General features: G+C 43.3%; 1 protein-coding gene across 4 annotated transcripts in view; it reads left to right on the top strand.

Moving 5' to 3' along the window:
• Positions 1–2,070: 2,070 nt before the first annotated feature.
• Positions 2,071–19,728, top strand: part of ltbp3 (latent transforming growth factor beta binding protein 3) — a 40,779-nt gene continuing 23,121 nt past the window's right edge. For all 4 annotated transcript variants that reach the window (XM_085470043.1, XM_085470045.1, XM_085470044.1 and 1 more), the window contains exons 1-4: positions 2,071–3,123; positions 17,681–17,953; positions 18,036–18,199; positions 18,290–18,395. In XM_085470043.1, the coding sequence (XP_085326169.1) occupies positions 2,886–3,123; positions 17,681–17,953; positions 18,036–18,199; positions 18,290–18,395 (781 nt within the window). In that variant the 5' untranslated portion in view covers positions 2,071–2,885. The remainder of the gene's footprint in view (positions 3,124–17,680; positions 17,954–18,035; positions 18,200–18,289; positions 18,396–19,728) is intronic.

Genomic DNA, 19,728 nt, shown 5'->3' with positions numbered 1-19,728 from the left:
TACTGGCTTTTCAGCTGTACCGTGCTTCTGGACATCCTTACGGCTATTTAAATATCTGAGCTGTGAAATATAAAGAAGCTCATCACACAATACAAGAAATATTGTATTTCCCCACTCTCCTGCCTCCCTCGCTTCCCCCCCTTCCTGACACCATGACACCCCCCTCCTCCAATCCCTCTCTCAGCAGCAAGACATCTCCCCCCCTCCCCTCCTCCCAAACATCTCCCAGTGTCACAGTGGATCAGGTCAGGAGGCAACTGAGGAAGCTTCGCCCCAGAAAGGCAGCAGGCCCAGACAAGGTGTGTCCTAGGATGCTTAAGGCGTGTGCTGCTGAACTTGGGGAGCCGCTACAACGAGTCTTCAACCTCAGTCTGCGACTGGGGAGAGTGCCCGCCCTATGGAAGACATCCTGCATCGACCCGGGCCCCAAAAGGAACCGGCCCAATGAGCTGAATGACTTCCGACCGGTGGCACTGACGTCACATCTTATGAAGACTCTAGAGTGGCTCTTCCTCAACCTCCTCCGACCACAGGTACAACATGCCCAGGACCCACTACAGTTTGCATACAAGGTGGGTGTCGGAGTGGAGGATGCCATCCTGTACCTCCTACACAGAGCCCACTCACACCTGGATGGGAGAAAAGGCACGGTCAGGATCCTGTTTCTTGACTTTTCCAGTGCCTTTAATACCATCCGGCCCTGTATGCTCCATGAAAAACTGAACAGGATGGAGGTGGACCCCTGCCTGGTGGCTTGGATCTCCGACTACCTCACCGACAGACCACAGTACGTCAGGCTGAAGGACATCACGTCTGACACAGTGGTCAGCAGCACAGGAGCACCACAGGGAACTGTGCTGTCCCCTCTTCTCTTCACCCTGTACACCTCTGACTTCTGCTACAACTCTGAATTATGCCACATTCAGAAGTTTGCAGACGACACGGCCATCATGGGGTGTATCTGGGATGATCAGGAAGAGGAGTACAGAAGTCTGGTGAGGAACTTTGTCGCATGGAGTCACACAAACCACCTGCAACTCAACACCTCAAAGACCAAGGAACTGGTTGTGGACTTCGGGAGGTCTAGAGCAGGTCCACTGCCAGTTCAGATAGAGGGGGAGGAGGTGGAGGTGGTCAACAAGTACAAGTACCTCGGGCTGTGGATGGACAATAAACTGGACTGGTCATGCAACACAGAGCACCTGTATAAAAAAGCCCAAAGCCGACTGTACTTCCTCAGGAGGCTGAGGTCTTTTAACATCTGCAGGAAGCTCCTGAGGATGTTTTACCAGTCGGTGGTTGCTGGAGTACTTTTCTATGCTGTGGTGTGCTGGGGGAGCAGCACAGCAAAGAGGGACTCATCCAGGCTGGAGAAACTGATCAGGAGGGCTAGCTCTGTGGTCGGCATGAAGCTGGACACTCTGGTGACAGTGGCAGAGAAAAGGACATTAAAGAAACTGATGGACATTATGAACAATGCTGGGCATCCTCTGCACACGGCCATAAACAACCAGAAGAGTCTGTTCAGTGACAGGTTGCTTCTCCCCAAGACAAGAACTAACAGACTTAAAAACTCCTTTGTCCCACACGCCATCAGACTGTTTAACTCCTCTCTGGAGGGGAGAGGGAGGGGAAACAGGAGGACAAAGGAGGGGGGAACAACTAAGCTGTAGTGCCTCTTCACCTCACTGTACAATACCTTGTGCAATACTTTTTGTAAATAGTCAACAGTGCAATAGACTCAATACTTGAAATGTGCAATTCACTTGTATTTTTATTTTTTATTCCTATTTATTCTATTTATCCCCTTTGTATATTTTATTTATATTTGTCTCTGTATTTATATATATGTGTGTGTGTGTGTGTGTGTGTGTGTGTGTGTGTGTGTGTGTGTGTGTGTGTGTGTGTGTGTATATATGTGTATATATATAACAGTTCTGTAACTGTAACTTTGGTCGTTGCTGTGCTTTTTTTGGAAGTCGAATTTCCCAGAGGAACCCACCCGAGGGATTAATAAAGTTCTATCTTATCTTATCTTATATTAGACTGCCTGTAAAATCTTGAAGAAATCCACATGACTGATATTTTTTAGCTTCAAGTGAAAAGCAAAATATTCAAATACAATGACTGATGTAGTGCAGTGACACACTGCGGCGTAATGACATGTTATGATCAGTGTATGCACACTGGCTGATATTTTTACAGACATAGAGAGGAACCTCGGAGAGGCCAGTGCATTTTCACGCACTAGAATCTCACGAACACGGAGTGAATTATTAGCCTGTGTCCATGTTTTGTTTTATTTTTTCTATTTGAGAGTGACACGCACAGCTGTGCAGCTGTGATTTGTCTGTGCGGGGGCAATAGAGCAGAGGAGGGCTGTTAGAGGAGAAATAACCAACAAGGAAACCACTTTCAGCTTTGCTCCTGCACCGCCTGGCTGGCCTCCGGCCAAGTTCTCCAGAGAGGGCTGGCTCACCCCTTCTCCTCCTCTCCTCCCTCTCTTCTTTCTCTTCCAAACCCACATACGCACTCCTCTCCAGCCCTCCAAAGCAACAGGCGAGAAGAAGGAAGAGCGACAAAAGCAAAAGAGCAACTCCTGCAACTTTTTGGAACGAGCGCAACTGGGAGAAGCTACCGAGGATGCCAAACGCGTCGGTTTTGCAGATGGATCACATGGGTACGCGAGGGAACTGATTTTATTTTTCCCAAAGAAGAAAACAGGAGGGAGGACACACGTTTTTGTTTTTTTTCCTCCACCGTATGAGACGTCAAAAGTTTCCCTCTGTGTTAACAAAGCAGGCGCCTTTGAGCTGGAGCTGAAACCCTCGGCTTGTGATTAAATGTCCCGGGGTCTCTGTGGAGGGCAGTGAAAGGATGCCAGGATGCCCTCTCTGATCTCCCATCTGCTTGTCATCTGGCTGAGCGTCCACAGGCTGGTGTGGTGCACGGAGCGCTCCTCCACACGCGAGCGCTTCAAGGTGGTCATCGCTCCTCTCATCTGCAAGCGGGTCTGCCTGAAGGGGCAGTGCCAGGATACCTGCGAGCAGGGCAACAACACCACGCTGATCGCGGAGAACGGGCAGGGGGCCGACACGCTCACCGGACCGGGCTTCAGGGTCGGTAAGTGACAGAGGCAGTTTCTTATGAGGGCTGGGGGCGATTAAATGTCTAGTGAGAGCCCTGTCCTGACCCCAGGCTTTTACGTTGTGGTTATCCCTGTTGTGCCAAAAAAGGATTTCCGGTAATTGCAAAAAGAAATGATCGCGATTATTTAAACGATTATAAATGCCTCCTTGGCCTTCAATCTGTCAAAAATATGCCAAACACATCTAATATCATGACTGATGTCCTGCCATTTAAAGCCAGAAGGAACATTTCTGTCACAAGGCGAAGCTGGAGCTGGCAAAGTGACTTTTATATATTCTTTATTTATGCAGATAAAAAACAATCTTCATAAGGGATCTGGCCAACAGGACAGCAGAAACTGTAACAAATATAACATTACAATTTTATAGGCATACTTTAAGTTTCCCCAGCATCATGTTGCCCTCCATCTTTTTACCAAAATAAGTAAAGATATTAGACATAAGAAACAAGGAGAAACCATGGAAATCACTTTTTGGCACATCGCCCCTGTAGAGAGGTGAGGGAGGCCTGTTTGTTTGCTTAAAAGCTGACTTTCTTAATAGCTTATTATACCAATGTGGAGCTCCATAAAACACCTAAAACTGGCCCAACTGTGCGTCTCTATAAGAAAAGGTTATGCCTGAAAATCTGAAACACTTTTAGCTCATTTCAAGGTTAGTTGATAGCACGAGCGCGAGTTGAAGCAATAAAGTCCACCTAAAAATCAAAACCAACACCATGTCACAAAAAATGGCCCATAATCCACAAAATAACTGGTTCAAAGCCAGCATATCTGATCATCTCGAGGCCTTTTGGTTCCATACCTGCTGCTGATAGGCTCCGTGGGTTCATGTGAGGAAACTGTGCAAATAAATAGGTGGCTAAGATGAGGTGAGCTGAGGTTTACCCTCCGCTGCATCTGGAAAACGTTCCTGGGTTACACTTTAATTAGTAAGGCACGGCTCATTACATGGCACATAAATGTACTCTTAAGATCTATACTTTCCCCACCTCCCTCACTCCAGTGTCTGGTTGGCATGAGTGGAGCTGTTTCTGTGCTGTATCAGATCAGCTGTGGTTGAGACTTGGAGCCTTGCAGTCTACATCAGTGTGCCGCTCCACAAATGGATTTACCCTCAGTGGCTCGGTGTACAGAGTGAGATTGAGCTTTTTAACGCAGTCTGACAGTGAATTAACTCAATAACAGTAATGAAAGTGAGCTAATACACTACGCTGCACGGCACAGCTCAGTAATAAATATATTTATTAACATGATACGGCTTCTTTCTTCTTTTTCTTTCTTAAAACTCACATATTTCTAAATATAGATTCCTCTTCCACTTATGTGCTCTCTCTCTCCTTTATTGGCTGAATTCTTAGAACCAAACTAAGATGCAGAGCTGCTGGATGAAAAATAAACAATGCCTGTGGGGAGGGAGGAGTGGCATCAGCAGGTTGTGGTTGTGGTGCATTTTGCATTCATCACACACAGGTTTGCACAGAGTTGCAGTTGCGTGTAGAGTCGTAGCTGGAGTCGAAGCAGGCTGGATTCAATTGAGGCCAAGTGAATGGTACTTGCACTGCTGTGACAGTATTCTTCCACTCTGACACAGTGTAGAGGCAAAGAGTTGGCTCCGGCATCAGTCTTCCCTCTTCTCCCCCCGATTTCCTTGTGGTACGTCACGTTTTATGGAGCTTCTGTGTAAAGTAATTCAAGAGAGACGCGTCGGATTCCTGGAATGCCTCATGCTGTTTCGCAGTGTGTCTGGATAACGAGATCATGTCGTCACACAGTCCCGTCTCCCGGATTTATCCGTCCGTTTATCGGAGTATTTTGCAGAGAGGGACCGAGGAGTCGACTCCAGCTTGCACAGGAGATGTGTGCTGTTCAGCGCGAGCGCTGGAATGTGGTCTGGACAAGTGGAAATTTCTCTCTCCCGTGTTAAAACGGCCACGGCTATAGCAGCAACAATATGAAGACTTTTCCATATTTGAGCAGTTATGATGTAAGCAACGGCGAGCCTGACGCCCAGACTGAACAAAACTTTTCCACAAAAGAAAATATGATTCCTGTCAGTCTGTAGAAGTAAAGAAGAGTCTTTAAAGAGCAAACACATTCAGAACCAAGATACACTTTTAGTCATAATGTAGTTCACTGAGACTTTTTGCTTTGCTTTACTTGACATGTTCTCAAAAGTTTGTGTTTCCACGGCAAAATAGGTCATTTATTTTATATTAAACTGAAAGAGGGAAGTGAAATCCTGTTCGTTACTTCTGTTTGTTCTGTTTTAGTAGGCCAAAGAAGTTATCCAAAGTTAAATATATCAAAAGCTAAATAATACAGGTACAGTGCGTGTATTTATGGTGATCATAAAACCCTCCTCAGTTTGTTGATCCTCTGACTTTTCAGCCAGTGACAGGCACTTAAAACTAAAGCGGCTGAGCTAAAGGATGTGAAATCACTCTGCACGATTTGTATTCTTTGTACGTTACTGTACAAAACTTTTGAGCTGGCTCCCATTTCTTTATATTTTGCTTCTAAGAAACCAGACCATTTTTTCCAGTGGTCTCGAGCAACAGTTCACCAGGCTTTCTGAAGATCTCTCTAAGGTTTTCTTTGGACATTGGCTGCTTTCCCCAAACATATTCAGCACAGTGCTTGTACCTGACTGTTTTTGTTTGTTTGTTAAGTCACTTCACGCTGACCTATGTATCATTCAAGCATAAAACAGGCAGCTAGCTCAAGGGATGAACAAATGTTGTGTCTACACATAACAGACAACTTAGCAAAGAGCCAATTTCTATCTGTAAGCACTTTGTTACTAACAAAATGTCCTAAAATATCCAATTTTTTTTTTTTTTTACTAATTTCTTTAGTTGAATCTATGAAAAATGGCAAAGATAACACAGTTTAACAAATACAAAAGAATAAATTTTCACCAACAAGGGGATTCCCAAAGATTTATTAGCTGAAAACTCACCATGGTGTGCAGCGTGTCATTAAACAAATTTGAGGAAACTGGACAAGCAGAGGACAGAAGAAGGCCTAAAAACTATCTACAGCAGGTGTATTTGATCTGAAAGTCATGTCCTTAAGAAGTAAGAAGGAATCCAGCAAACACCTGACACAGGACTCATTTGATCTCTCAGTTGATCCATGTGCTGTTTGTCGAAGCCTCATCAGAAACAGTCTCAGTGGAAGGATGGCGGTTAAGAAGCCATTTTTAAGCAAGGGGAACAGAGAGAAAATGCTCAGATTTGCTCACACAAAAACTGGACTGAAAATTAGTGACAGCAAGTCTAATGGAGAGATGAATCCAAAGTTGGAACTTTTGGTTTAAATTTCCATCAGCATGTATGGAGGAGGTCAGGAGAGAAGCAACAGTGAGTGTCTACAGCCATCTATCATGGTTTGGAGCTACATTTCTGGTAGTCATGGATTGGCTTCCCCACAGCCCAGACCTCAACATGAATGAAGCAGTGTGGGATCATCTTGAGAGAACTGAAAAAAAAGGCAGAAAGATCCAAAACATAAAGAAATGAGGGGTGATTTAAGACTTTGGCGCAGTACTGTAACTAAAATAAAAAGGTATGGCATAGATTAGAGCAGCTTTAAACAATTACTCTGTTTTTCCAGCAATATACCACAGAAGCTTTGTTTGCGTAAAGGCCCGAGCTTCTTTATGTTTAAAAATACACTAGTTCATAAACAGCAATTATCCAAAATGTAAATCAAGTAATAAATAGAAATAATGAATCTGTTTGATCTACGCGGGATGTCATTATGCTGTTGCAGACTGGGACAGACAGACGGAGAGGCGACCACCCGGATGTTCAGACAGAGCAGATTGTCTCAGTGTGAATAACCTAAAGGACATGAATATAAATCACCTGCACAGCACGCTGCTCATTTGGACTTTCTATAAGAGAACGTTTGCACACAGGCAGACGTTACAGGACATCGTTTTATTGCTAAGTATGTCCCATTCAGGATCGGCCATCAGATTACGACATCCGATTTGTTTTGTCGATACGCTTGCGCTGATTACATGTGTCATAAATGAATCTGCATTTCACTTTGCACTTTATAAAACCGATGAAAGCAAAGAATTCCTTCCAGGCATGGCAGGCAGAAAAAAGAACTGTTTGCAGCAACATACAATTTGCCCTCCTCATGGACTCCACATGGTGCCTATGTAAGTAATCACAGGGCTCTGCAGGGGGTTAGGTGGTTATGACAGCGATAAAACTATTGCAGAATACATATTGTTTTATTTATTAAAGTTGAATTTTAGCATTCAGAGACTGGAAAATATTAAAAAGGATGAAAGAGTTACATGTGACTCACTTCACAGAGAAACCCGTGAATGACCTTAGCTTATGCTGATCACATGCTATGACCCCTTTTAAAAACTTCCTTTATCCCCAACACTTTCAATCTTGGTTCTTGGTTATTGCGCCTCAAAGTTTATACGTCTTGTACTTTGTCAGAATTATGTATTTCTTTTAGGAGATATTCTTTCAGAATCAATGGCTACATAAAAGCAGTGCACATACTGTGGTTGCTTTGACTAAGGCGTGCTTTTTTAGTCCAAGTCTAAATGTTTCTCGTTGTTGCTAGCACGGAGGCATCCAATATATCTTGCCTTCCTGACAGCAGCTGCTCAGCTCCCAGACAGCCCGCTGAGCCTCCTCTCTCCTCTGCATCTCCTCTTTATCAGGCCTGCTGTTGCCAGGCAGCTCCAGATTCTCATCTTTTTCTGGAATATCTAAGGGAATGTTGTGAGGGGGGGCGGGGCCTCGTTTGCACAGGAAGTGGTTCTTATCATAGCTCAGTCTGGGCTTGCGTCCCCTAAAATGGGCATCATGACAAGTGGAAATGGCTATTTGAGGATTTCCCATGTGGTTTTGTATTTAGGGTAAAGTGACAGTAGTAGCCTTGTGGTTTGTTTTGGTTTTCCCTTGGCATGGGTCAGAGGTCCATGGGAGCCTGAAGATGAACACAAGTCAGTTAAATACAGCAGTCAAGGCTGGTTCTGCTTTCTCTCTCCTTCTTTCTCTTTAGGGAGGCAAGTTTATTTTACCTTTCAAAGCCCTCTGCTCTTCCCCACACGCTCTTTTCTCTGTCATGCCAAACTTTGGAGAAAGCGGTCTAACACAGGCAACCAAGAAACCTGCAGCACTCCGGATTTTTTGCCACAGGCTGGACTGAGCTCAGAGGCAAAGCTGGGCACGGCTCCCGTGCTCACAAACTCACAAACACACAAACACACATGAGCGATGGACTCTCGGGCACATTCATTCCCAGCTTAATAATCACGAAAGCTTCTTACCTTTGGCTGCTGTTTACAGGCTGGCCATTGACCCTGTTGCCAAGGCTGAGTTTTAATCTAAATAAGTGTAACCTCCGTGTGTCCATTTAAATAATGCTTGTAATTATTTGGGAGGTTTTGTGTTCTCGTTAACCTTTTCTTTTTTTGCCTTTGTTTCCACTGTGGGCTCCCCTCATAAAAGTGGATCCAACTGGTAAAGCTGTGAAAATGCTTTATCTTTTAAAAGATAAACACACCCAATTTTAGTCACTTTGTTTTGATTCAGTGCAGCTTCCCCTCAGTGAAGCGTGGCCTTTTAAAAAGGTTAACTCCACAGTCAGTTTTTCCTTTTTTTTTAAATTTTACTTTAGTCAAGCTTGCACCACAACACTCACTCAGAGCCAACATCCACATGATCTTAAGCCGGAGTTCCCCATCCAATCAGACTCTAAATAGCCTGCATTTATGTAGCGCTTTTCTAGTCTTACAGGCCGCTCTGAACGCTTTAATCCTACTTTTCAGCGCAAAGAAAAAGAGAAAAAAAAAGCATCTCATTAAATGAACTTTGTGGAAACAAAGCAGCAATTAGAGGTGCTCTCTTTTAAATCGTCTCAGGGCAACGGCGTGTATATTTTTTGCATGTGACTGTGTCCAGGAGTGGTGTGCTGAATGAACCCAGCTCAAACAAACAACCCTCTTTGCCATCTTTAACACTCTCCTCCCATTTGTGTAGTGAGAGGGGGGAATGGAGCAGTTATTTAAAGCTACTGAGAGGAATGCTGGGGACTGTACCCACACCGAGCAGAGACCCTGTAGCTGTAGCGATTAGGAAGGGTAAATAGAATAACATGGCCTCCGCCAGCGCTGCCTCCTGCCCTGGCCTGAGACAGAGCACCCTGCAGACATTACCTGCCACGCACTCCAGTGCTGAGTATCTCACAGCACAGGTATCTGACATAATCTCAGCAGAGCACAGTCAGCACTCTTACCTGCCTGCCCTGCAGTCCTTATAGCCGGGGCTTTTAGATAGTCATTAGATGACATCATCTGCACCGGTGCCAAGATTCTATCTGACTCTCTTGCTCTCTTTCCACAAAACGTATGTGCCAGAGGGGCGTGATGGGGTAACGCTGGATTTGTGCCCGCTAAAAAGCTGCGCAGTGTGGTTGCATATTTCCATGACATGTGAAAACCACATTGCGCAAGGCAGGGTTTGATTTAGATCTGGGAAATCGCGGCCCTCCCTATACTCAGACTGATCCCCCTTAATGACGGCTGCTTCTGTTTCTCGGGAGCAGTCGTCGTTGTCATCATCCCGTCTCTGTAATGTTAACAAACTGTTGTTTTAGCCTTTATGTGTGTGTGTGTGTGTGTGTGTGTGTGTGTGAGAGAGAGAGAGGTAATGAAAGCCTTCAGTGACAGTGCTGGACTCTGGCAAAGGGCAGCACTGTTGTTTGGATAGCTGAAAGTGAGGCCGTCCAGAGTTTCTGGGGGTTGATGGAGGAGCGGGAGCTCTACAGGGGGAGAGTAGGAGGAGAAGGAGGAGGAGGAATGTGTACGCAGGTTTGTGTTTTCATAAGGCGGTGATTATGTCATTTACTCCCAGTGTCTGGCTCAGCTGCGGGAGTCTGACCCACTTCATGCGTCGTCCCTTGCTTGGCGTGGTATGTGGTCTCACAGTGCCAGTTGACGGTGGGTGTATTTGGGGACGTGGTTTGATGGTAAAGGGAAGCACGTCATATGATGATAGCCATTCTCTTCTTCTCGTTTTAAACACCGGCTCTTGTGGCAACTGTTTATGGGAGCCGGTGTTGTTTAGTCACAGTTCTCTCAGGTCAACGAGAAGAAAAAAATATAACCAGAAATAATCCTGGAAGCACTTTTTAAAAGACGAGAACAGGGTCACGGGGTTAAATCTAGTTTTCCACTCGCAGGCATTAAGCTAGGTTGAGCTTCACCACTTTCATATTCCATAGTAGAATGAGACCACAGAGGCCATGAAAAACAAAGAAGCAGTGTTTATGTTTCACTGTGAACACTAAAGCTGACCTATTGTACCAAATATTCAGACTTCCTGCTGTAATCTTTGTAGGCTCCTATATTCTGGATCAGGTTCGGCCTTGACTGTGGATGGATGGATTTAAAAGACTGCCCAATCAAGTCTGACAAATTATGTTTTTTAGTGGGTTTGCAGTTAGTTTACTTAGAACCTGATTTAGTGGCAGTACCCTCAAGCACCCGGCTGTGTTTGTGGAAACTAAACAACTGCATCTGAAGCCAAGCCAAGCAACAGCCAATTAAGAGAAAGCTGACCTGAAAGAAGGGTGGCCTTAAGGCACCTTTTAAGGCTTAAATGGCTTGTTTTGGACCATGGGTGAACCGAGAGGCTGCATTAAGGTACAGTATAAGAAAAATAAGCAGTTGTGACTCATATAAAGCTACTGACCCACTCTACTGTAGTAGAGTCCAGGACTATGAATATGGAGCGATAAATGAGGAAAAGGTCCACTTTAATAAACCACCAAGTGGAATTTTCATAAAATATTGATGAGAATTACTCACTACGTGGAAGAAATATTAAAAAAAAAAACATGTTGGAGTACATTTTTAGATATTTCTACACTCAGTTTGATGTAATCATTACTTCCACTGAAGATAAACACCAACTACCAACTGTGTCATGCTTCACAATTACTCAGTAATAATTTGAAAGCTCCACCAGTCTAAAAACAACTCCTGGTGGTGTCACACTCTGTATTCCTGCAGCTGTACGGGCCAATAAGATCTGGGACCAAAAACCCATCCAGGGACTGAATCACAGTGAAAGTGACTCAGCGGGAGTCATCACCAACTTTCAGACGGGTTAGCTTGCTAAGTTTGGCCAGAGGACAGTAGTGAGAGACGGGGACAGATCGGGCCATTGTATCATCTGTATGGCTCAAGATTATGTGGGGTAGCTTTCAGTTCAGTGAGTTGCAGTCTGTAGGACTGTAATTTGTTGTTTTTGTGCTGGGAGGGTGCGGCTGCGGCTGAAAGGACGCCGTGGAGGGAGGGGGCTGATGATGCGTCATCTCCAGACAGACAGAAGTGAGTGGGTGGGTTTTTCACAGGGTACTCAAAGGGCAACTCTTTCTTTGTTTCTTTCTTTGTTTCTTTCTTTAACATCATTAAACTTTTCAGATCTTTGAATCTGATCGAGTCTTCCTGGGCTTTCTTTGGACATTATTTATGTCTTTCTCGTTACACTGGGCTTGCTTACGTAGGAGCTGAGGAATGTACCAATCTGTTTTTTTTTCTTAAAGAAATAAGTGTCTGGGAATCGCAATAATCCACTTATTTTTTAGTCTGTGGATTTTACATCTCTCTCGTGTGGCTTTATTCCCTCACTTTAATATGATATATTTATTATATATAATAAATACACTGTTTGTTCCCTCTCATTTGTCCATCACTTGAAGTGCTGATGATAAGAGCTTGAAGACAAGGAGTCTCCCTCCTGTCTCTTTGTGCTGTTCGTGTCTTTCTTCTGAAGTCAGCAGTGGGTGGGAAAATTATAAGCTTCCTGACTCTTGGAACGTACGGGGAAGCTGGCATTCAAAATTAAATTAGGTTTTGAAAGCATAACAGCAAAGCACAAGGTCAACTTCAAATGCTTTCTTAGCTCCACTCCAACCACATTTTGGAAAGATAGATCAAAAATATGAAATGGCAGTGCGGTGTGTCTACATGATCTGAAGTGAACAAAGTTATCTATTAAAAACTTTATGTGGATCGATTTGGCATGGATTAGCAGTGAGTAATGTTGAAATCATGGACTGTTCTCTACTTCTTCAGTTGTTTTTTTAACATGTGGAAAATATTGTTCATGATAGAGTAGTTGCTTCAGATGCACATGTTCCACATCCCGCCACTGACACAGCCAGCCCTGTTCATGCCTCACATTCATCTAGACCACCAAATAACTCTTAAGCACGTTTGATTTTTAATAACACACCACCTCTCGGTTCAGGAATGTGTTAGATCTGTAAAGACAAAGGTGTGGTGGAAAACAGAGGGCGTCTGTCTCCGAGAGGCTAAGCTAGCTGACAGACAGAGTCGCTGAGCGATTTTGGGTCATAAATTCTGCCAATGAACGCCGAGGTGATGATTTAAAGGGAAAGTCCGCCGGAGAGTAAAACCCTTTGTTATGATCTCAGCTTTTAAACGTTGTGCCCATTTCAGCTTGTAATGTGGTGCAGTCGCTCCACCGCAGCAGCATTCTGAGGAGGCGATACACCCTTGACTTAATAGCACTCTCACACAAACAAACACACCCACTTACAAACAATCTGCAGGAAACATTAGTCTGTGCATGGCTCGAACTTAAAGGAGGAAGATGTGAAGCGGAGGTTTGTGCGTCAGGATAATAAAGGCACGAAGTGCAGGTGTAATACCACCTGCCGTCGGAGCTTTAACTTGATACGTGACTCTTGTGACCCTGGAAACCTTCCTCACCCCTGAATCCGAGCAGAAAGTAGCGCTCAGATTTTCACTTCTGTCATATCATGAATAAACACGAATAAACACGTCACCCAGTGCCAATGGAAGCCAGGCATGCACATGCATCACACTGACTCCACTGTTTTAGAGATGATGTTATATGCTTAAGGCCATGAGCTATTCAAAACCTCCATAGTTCTTCCTTCCTGAACACAGACTCAGTCATCCAGAGAATGCTGTTGCAGAATGCACTTTGTGCTGAGCCCTCTTTGCTCCCGTATACAGTCTTCATGTTCCGATAGATTTGACATCATATACCTAAATGGTCCACTGAGTGATAAAGCCTCCTCCTGCAGAGGTTTTTTTTTTTTTAACACTTGGCTGGTTGTTATGGAGGCATTTTTGTTTACCATGGAAAGGATCCCACGATCATCTACCAGACTTCAATAAAGTCCTGAAACAGTTGCATCTTGGCTGCTTGTGTCGTCTTGCCACCCAGCAGACATCATGGCAGTATCTCTGGGCAGTTATAGCCAGTTACGAACACCTAAAAAACAAATTTATATGTTTATTTCTGCTGTTAAGTTAGGCATTTTAACACTATAACATGGGAGCTCAGGGGCTGACCAAGTTTTAAAGCCTGTCTGAAATGGCCTCTTTGAGGATCTTCAGATTTTTGCTCTTTCACTCTGGCTTAATTTGAAATTTCCAGATGTTGCAGGTTGTTTTTTTTTCCTGTTAACTCAGACATTTCTGTTTAAAGCGCCATGAAATGCTTTTTGTAAATAAATATATGGGGTTTCTATGACATTACACAACAAAACGCTCACAGCAGCATGTAACACATAGAGAAGAACATCTTAACAGTTGTCAGGAAGCCCAAAAAGGAAGGAATAAGGTCATCTGCAATATCACAGCTGATGATATTTCCTACATCTATAGTCTCTCTTGCTGTTTAGGTGTGTCCGGATTTGATTTTAAAATGAAATTCTCTTCTTTTTTTTAAACTACAGTTTAATTAGAGCTGCAGGCTCACTTTGCTCTTCGTCAGGAGTATATTTTACAACCTTTCAAGGGTGGAGTTTGTTCCTTTAAACAGCCAGAAGACACAAACAACAGAGTTTTCCCTCCAAAAACTGGACTATCTGTCATAACAAATCAACATAGAATTGTCATCTCTGTATGCTGTGAATGACCCTTTTTTGGCGTTTTTGACTGTTTTTCTGTTTAAAATAGATAAACCAGTGTGTTTCACAACTCAGTGTAAAAATAGACCGGTCACAGAAACAACAGATGTGATATATATAATCATGCACCAAGCAGATGATGTGTGTTATCCACAGAGTATTGTTTGTGTAATCAGCATTGTTGCATGTAGCATGGCGCAGCGTCAGGCTAAAAACATCAAGAGGTTTTATTCACAGGAGTCCAAGAAATTCAACTCCAGGTATGAAAAATGTTCTCTCTTCTCTTTTTTGAGGAGCTGGATCATGTCTCATTCAGACACATTCCCAGCTCAAGTCCAGACTGTCTACAGTTAGTCGTTTCCACAGCCTCTGTGCGTTTAGATTGTGTAATCTAATGTAAGATTCGGGGGAAAAAGTCCTCTGGCTCTTTTTCTGTGTCTGCAATCTCAATTTTCAAGGCCCTCATTTTCCCAGTTTCCTCTCATTCGAAATCCAGTTCTGAGATGAAATGTGAACCTTGGAAACTGGAGCTCTTATGTCAGAGTTAAGTAGTCTTCAGTCTGTGCCTGAGCCTTTCCACCTGATTCTGCATGTTGCTGCCTGCACCCAGTCCTAGTGGTTAAAGTCCTCTGTCACAAAGTGTTATAGGCAGACTTCCTCTGAAGTGTCCATGTTGCTTCAGAGTGAAAATATTTTATGCCACTTGTTGGGTGTTTCATTGAAGTTCTTTCATTTTTCTGCCAGACTTTCACCATATGAGGATGTCCCTGCTGTGCTTAAAGTGATCTAGTCCCCTAATTACCCCACAGCCCAGACTCCTCGGCAGTCCGCAACTAATTACTTCCACGTGTGCGAACCTGGCTCAGCAACAGTGAGAGGCCTCCTCTCCTCTCCTCTTCAAAGTTAATGTTGTAGCGATACAGGAGGGGTAAGCTCTATAGTGAATGTTTGTTTGGTGAAAAATGGATTTTAAGTTTTGAGTGATTAAGCAGAACTCGTGTAGAAGAGATGGTGGACTCTATATTTAGGCAGAAGTCTGAAGCGGTGGTGAGGAGGAGGAAGACAACAGTGAGTGCATTTAACAAAGAGGCTGTAATTCAACTTCAAGTGACACGAAAAGAGACAAAGGAGGAAAACACGGCAGGAAAATAACCGAGGGGAAACCATTCTGACAAAGGGCGTTGCATTAATAGGAGAAAAGTTTTGGATCTTGGTAATCGAAGGGAGGGTGTGAGGAAGTGAGAACAATGGAGCTGAAAAATGAAACAAAAACATTGTGTGAACACCACAAGTGAGCACCCTGTCATTTGAAGTCTAGTTTCTTTCTTGCTTGTTAGGAAATAACAGTTGCTTTCATCCAGTCTATTTTTTTTTGTTTGTTTTCTTGACTAATTGGTTGGTTTATAACCTAAAAAAGGGCCTTAAATGCAGTCGGATTTTGTTGTTCAAACAGACCTCTAGCTTTTTTAAAATTAATGAATTGGTCAACATTTTGGAAAGCACACACATTCCTTTGGCAGAGACTTTGATGACAGCTAATAATACTCAGATTTTTCTCTTACATAAAAGACACATTAAAGACACAATCGCAGCATCATTAAAGCTCTTAACCTGACGAGTAGTGTCCACAGCTGCTTTTTAACCACAAACCTCTTGGAGTTTCCACAGGTTGCTGCCAGCTGCCTGATTTACTATCAAAATGCGTGAATTTATTAACCGACTGACTCCTTTTTTTAAGCTCAGACACAGTATTTCTCTTACTGAAAAAAAAATCCTTATGTAATACAAGATGGAAAGCTTAGACTGTCTTAAAGATGAACATCTTTATGCGGCACTGTGGAAAAAAAATGGTGCACTTTATCAAACCGCTGAGCCCTGCCTTGAAGAAACACGCCTTTATTTTTTTTTAACTCATTGTTAGATTACTGTGTGAGCATCATCATTCAGATGTTTCGCTCTAACAGTCACATTGTTATGCACCCTATACACCTTTTCTGGATGTGTTTAGTTATAATGTGTCATTTTCCCAAAGCATCTGTTTCATGTCAATCATACTGCCATGACATCATCACGCAGCTGCGGCTGCACACCTGTGATGTGAATCCCCTATTCCATCACATGAGATGATGCTGATGACTTCTGACGTACGTTTGACTACAGTGAACTTATTATCATGTTGCAAGAAACCAGTTTGAGATGTTTTTAACTTTGTGGCATGGGGCGTTATCCTGCCTACGCTGTTGACACAGGACAGGATGGTTCCATGTTTTCATGTTGAGACCAGGCAACATCTGCTGCAGTGTCTCGTGACACCTTGTGCGTTCAGAGATGCTCCTCTGCATACCTTGATTGTAACAAATGGCTGCTAACCTTACTGCTGCCTTCCTATCGACTTGAAGCAGTCATTCTGCCTTGACCTCTTACATCAACAAGGCATTTTCTGCCACAAACTGAATATTTTCTTTTTTTGGCTCATTGTCTGTAAACACTAGAGACGACTGTGGAGTAAAATTTCAGCAGGTCAGCAGTTTCTAAAGCACTCAGCCCGTCCGGCACCAAAAACCGCGGCAGTTTCAAACGATCTTTCTTTTCCTATTTGATGCACAGTTTGAACAAAATGTATTGATTTGGCTCCATGTGATTGGCTGATAAGATTAAACAAGTTGCACTAATGAGCAGTCGAACTGCTGTGCCTAATGAAGTGTCCAGTGAGTATTTTTTGCTGTGTGATGTAATTGCAGCACATTTAATAATAACTGTCTTGATTTGCTCTTAAGTATACGTGTAGCTTATGATGTTAATTCATAATTGCAGTGCATGTGTTTGGAAGTCTTACTGACGCTCAGGTATCACAAACATTTGGGATGTTACAAAGACCTAACATGGATCGAAGCACAATAACGAGATGGCCTTCATGACTAAGCTTTCACTCCCACTTCACTAGCTTGTTTGGGTTTTATCTTTCTCTGTGGATTCATCACTGCTTGCTGTTTTCTTACAGTCCTGCTCTCTCTCTCTCTCTCTTATCTCTTTCCTGCGATTGTTCTTATTGTGGGAATTTCAACAACTTTGCACTTAAATAAACACAGCGGGGAACCTAATAAACCTGCAGTGAGTACTGTATATGCCTTTAAGGCCAGCCGCTTTCCCACGAACTTCAAGATCTTTCCCATATGCCACAGTGAAGCCGTTATACAGATCAATGACTTTACCTGCTTTCTTGCTCAGGCCGACTGGCTTCAGGGACTCATTCATTTTTTTTTATAGTGGCACGGTTCAAAGTGAAGATTTTACGCTGCCCTGCTTATGCTGCAAACCCGTTGGTCTGTCTTCCATACTTATGCTGTACATTACTGAATCATAAGGCTGTTCACATCACTCTATGAAAGATCATATAAAAGTCTGCCTCTGACTCAGGGGATCCTAAATCAGCACTTTCAGTCTGACAAAACTCATGAATACATATTGATGGATTTCAAAGTATGAAATACTTGTATTTTAGTGAATCAATGAATTCATGCTTTATCAACTTATATTTCTAAGACTGCGCCTGTTGCCTTTTCCTCTCTGCAGTTGTGTGTCCCTTGACGTGTTTGAATGGAGGAGTATGCAGCTCGAGGAAGCACTGCCTGTGCCCTCCCGGCTTCACCGGTCGACTCTGCCAGTTTCCTCTCCAGCAAGCCCAGGCAGCGCGAGGCAACGAGCAGCCTGTGTACCCCGTAGCTTTAAAGCCAGACGGCCAGAAATTTATGGAGTCAAGCATAAGCCGCAGCCAGTTTACACACACGTCGTCAATGTCAATCTTCAACGTCCCCTTATCACAGCCGGGGCATCACTCCTCAGAAGGTACCTATCGTCTGCCTCAGCACTTCTCACATTGTAATATCTCTTCTTCCCTTTCCTTTCATATCTGATTTTTCTCTTCCAGTGCAGTTTAATGTACGTGTTCACCACACGCCAGACACCTCCGTAATCATTCACTCACTCGACTCAACGGATATCAAACCTCCTCACAAAACGGGGACACGCCAGGTCCTGGTGAGGCGCAAACCAAAGGGGCGCTGCTTTCAAGAGACCACGCCCAAACAAGCCGTGAGTTCAGTTGTAAGAAGTTTTGAACTTGAAATATAGATGCGTTCCTTGTTTTCCCATTGTTAATATTTCTCAATATTGGTCTTTTAGTGCAACAGCACCCCGCTTCCTGTTCTGACCAATCAGGAGGATTGCTGTGGGAGTGTGGGGAATTCATGGGGACAAAACAAATGTTATCAGTGCCCCAAATTACCAAGTGAGTACCTCAAGAAATGTCCTTTTTTACCAGCTTTGTAAATGTCACACATCTAGGGTTTCTAGCTTTCATCTTTATCTACAGTATTAAGATTTTTTTAAAAAAAATCAGCATCTTGTGTGTTCCCGGGAATAAAATTACTGTTTATTGAGCCAAAAATGTGAAGCATTCCCACCAATTTATACCTTCCACCTTCTGAAATTATGGCCCTGGATTAAAACAATCACTTTGTACCTCTATTAAAAAAACGAGTGTCTGAACGTCTACATGAAAGTTAGCGGTAAGGTGGGGGAAACGGAAGAAATTATGAGAATTACACACAGACAGTGAGACAGAAAAAGAGAATGTGGAAAATAACCCTCTAGTTAAGCATGTTCCTATGGGCCTGCCCAGTTCAGCGCTGTCATCACGCTGCAGAAGATCAAATTTCATGAAAATCTTGGCTACTCGTGCTTTTTCCACTCCGCTATTATTCCCTCTCTCAGTTCTGGCTTCAGACAATGTGGCCTTTGACAAAACCTGATCCTGGTTAGTCTTTTAAAAGCTGTTTTTGCAAAAAGTGCTATCTGTTATGTTACACCTGGTTGTATTTTTAATCTTTTTTTTTCTTTTTCAATGAGATGATAAAGGTAAGCTGCGGTGTTGCCTCTGTTTCCATTGTGATTTCACAATGTGCAGTGTTTCCACGGCTCTGTCATAAAACAGCTTTGCATGTTTTTACTCCCTGATGGAAAGTTGAACAGTAAGAAGGAGGAGGAGAATACCGTGGTTTATTATTTCAGGTCTCATGAAAGAAAATTTAAGGCAGTTCTCTTGCAAGCTACCACCCCAAGACTTCAAACAACTATGATTAGAAAAGAAAACAAAAAGAAAGGGAAGGTTTGTCCAGACCCAAAAATGGAACTTAAACTAAAAAGTATTAAAGGAACATTGATCTGTATAACCACACAATTAGACAAATACATAAAAAATGAGAAGTAGCAATTACTGAGACATAAACGTACAGTTTTGCTCTTGATGACAGTTGCTCAAGTTTGGGTATTTGTCTGTATTATTGTAGGCTCCCTACCTTACAACATAAAACTCCTTGATGCAACTGTTGTTGACATTTATCACTATATAAATTAAACTGAATTGAACTGAATTGCAGGCAATAGTTTTTAACCATCCCCTTCAGTCTGGAGTCTATCTCAGCTGTCATTGGGTGAGAGGTGTGGTACCCTCCAGATAGGTGGTCCGTCAAAAGGGGTTAACACAAAAAGACAGACACTCATTCATGCACTCATTCACGCCTATGGGTGATTTAGAAACACCACTTCCACAGTCCAAACTC

Source organism: Copadichromis virginalis, linkage group LG10, assembly GCF_057382275.1.
Source record: "Copadichromis virginalis isolate Kocher_CV1m ecotype Utaka linkage group LG10, C_Virginalis_male_GT1.1, whole genome shotgun sequence".
NCBI classification, from domain to species: Eukaryota; Metazoa; Chordata; class Actinopteri; order Cichliformes; family Cichlidae; genus Copadichromis; species Copadichromis virginalis.
This window is presented reverse-complemented; position numbering and strand designations above follow the sequence as displayed.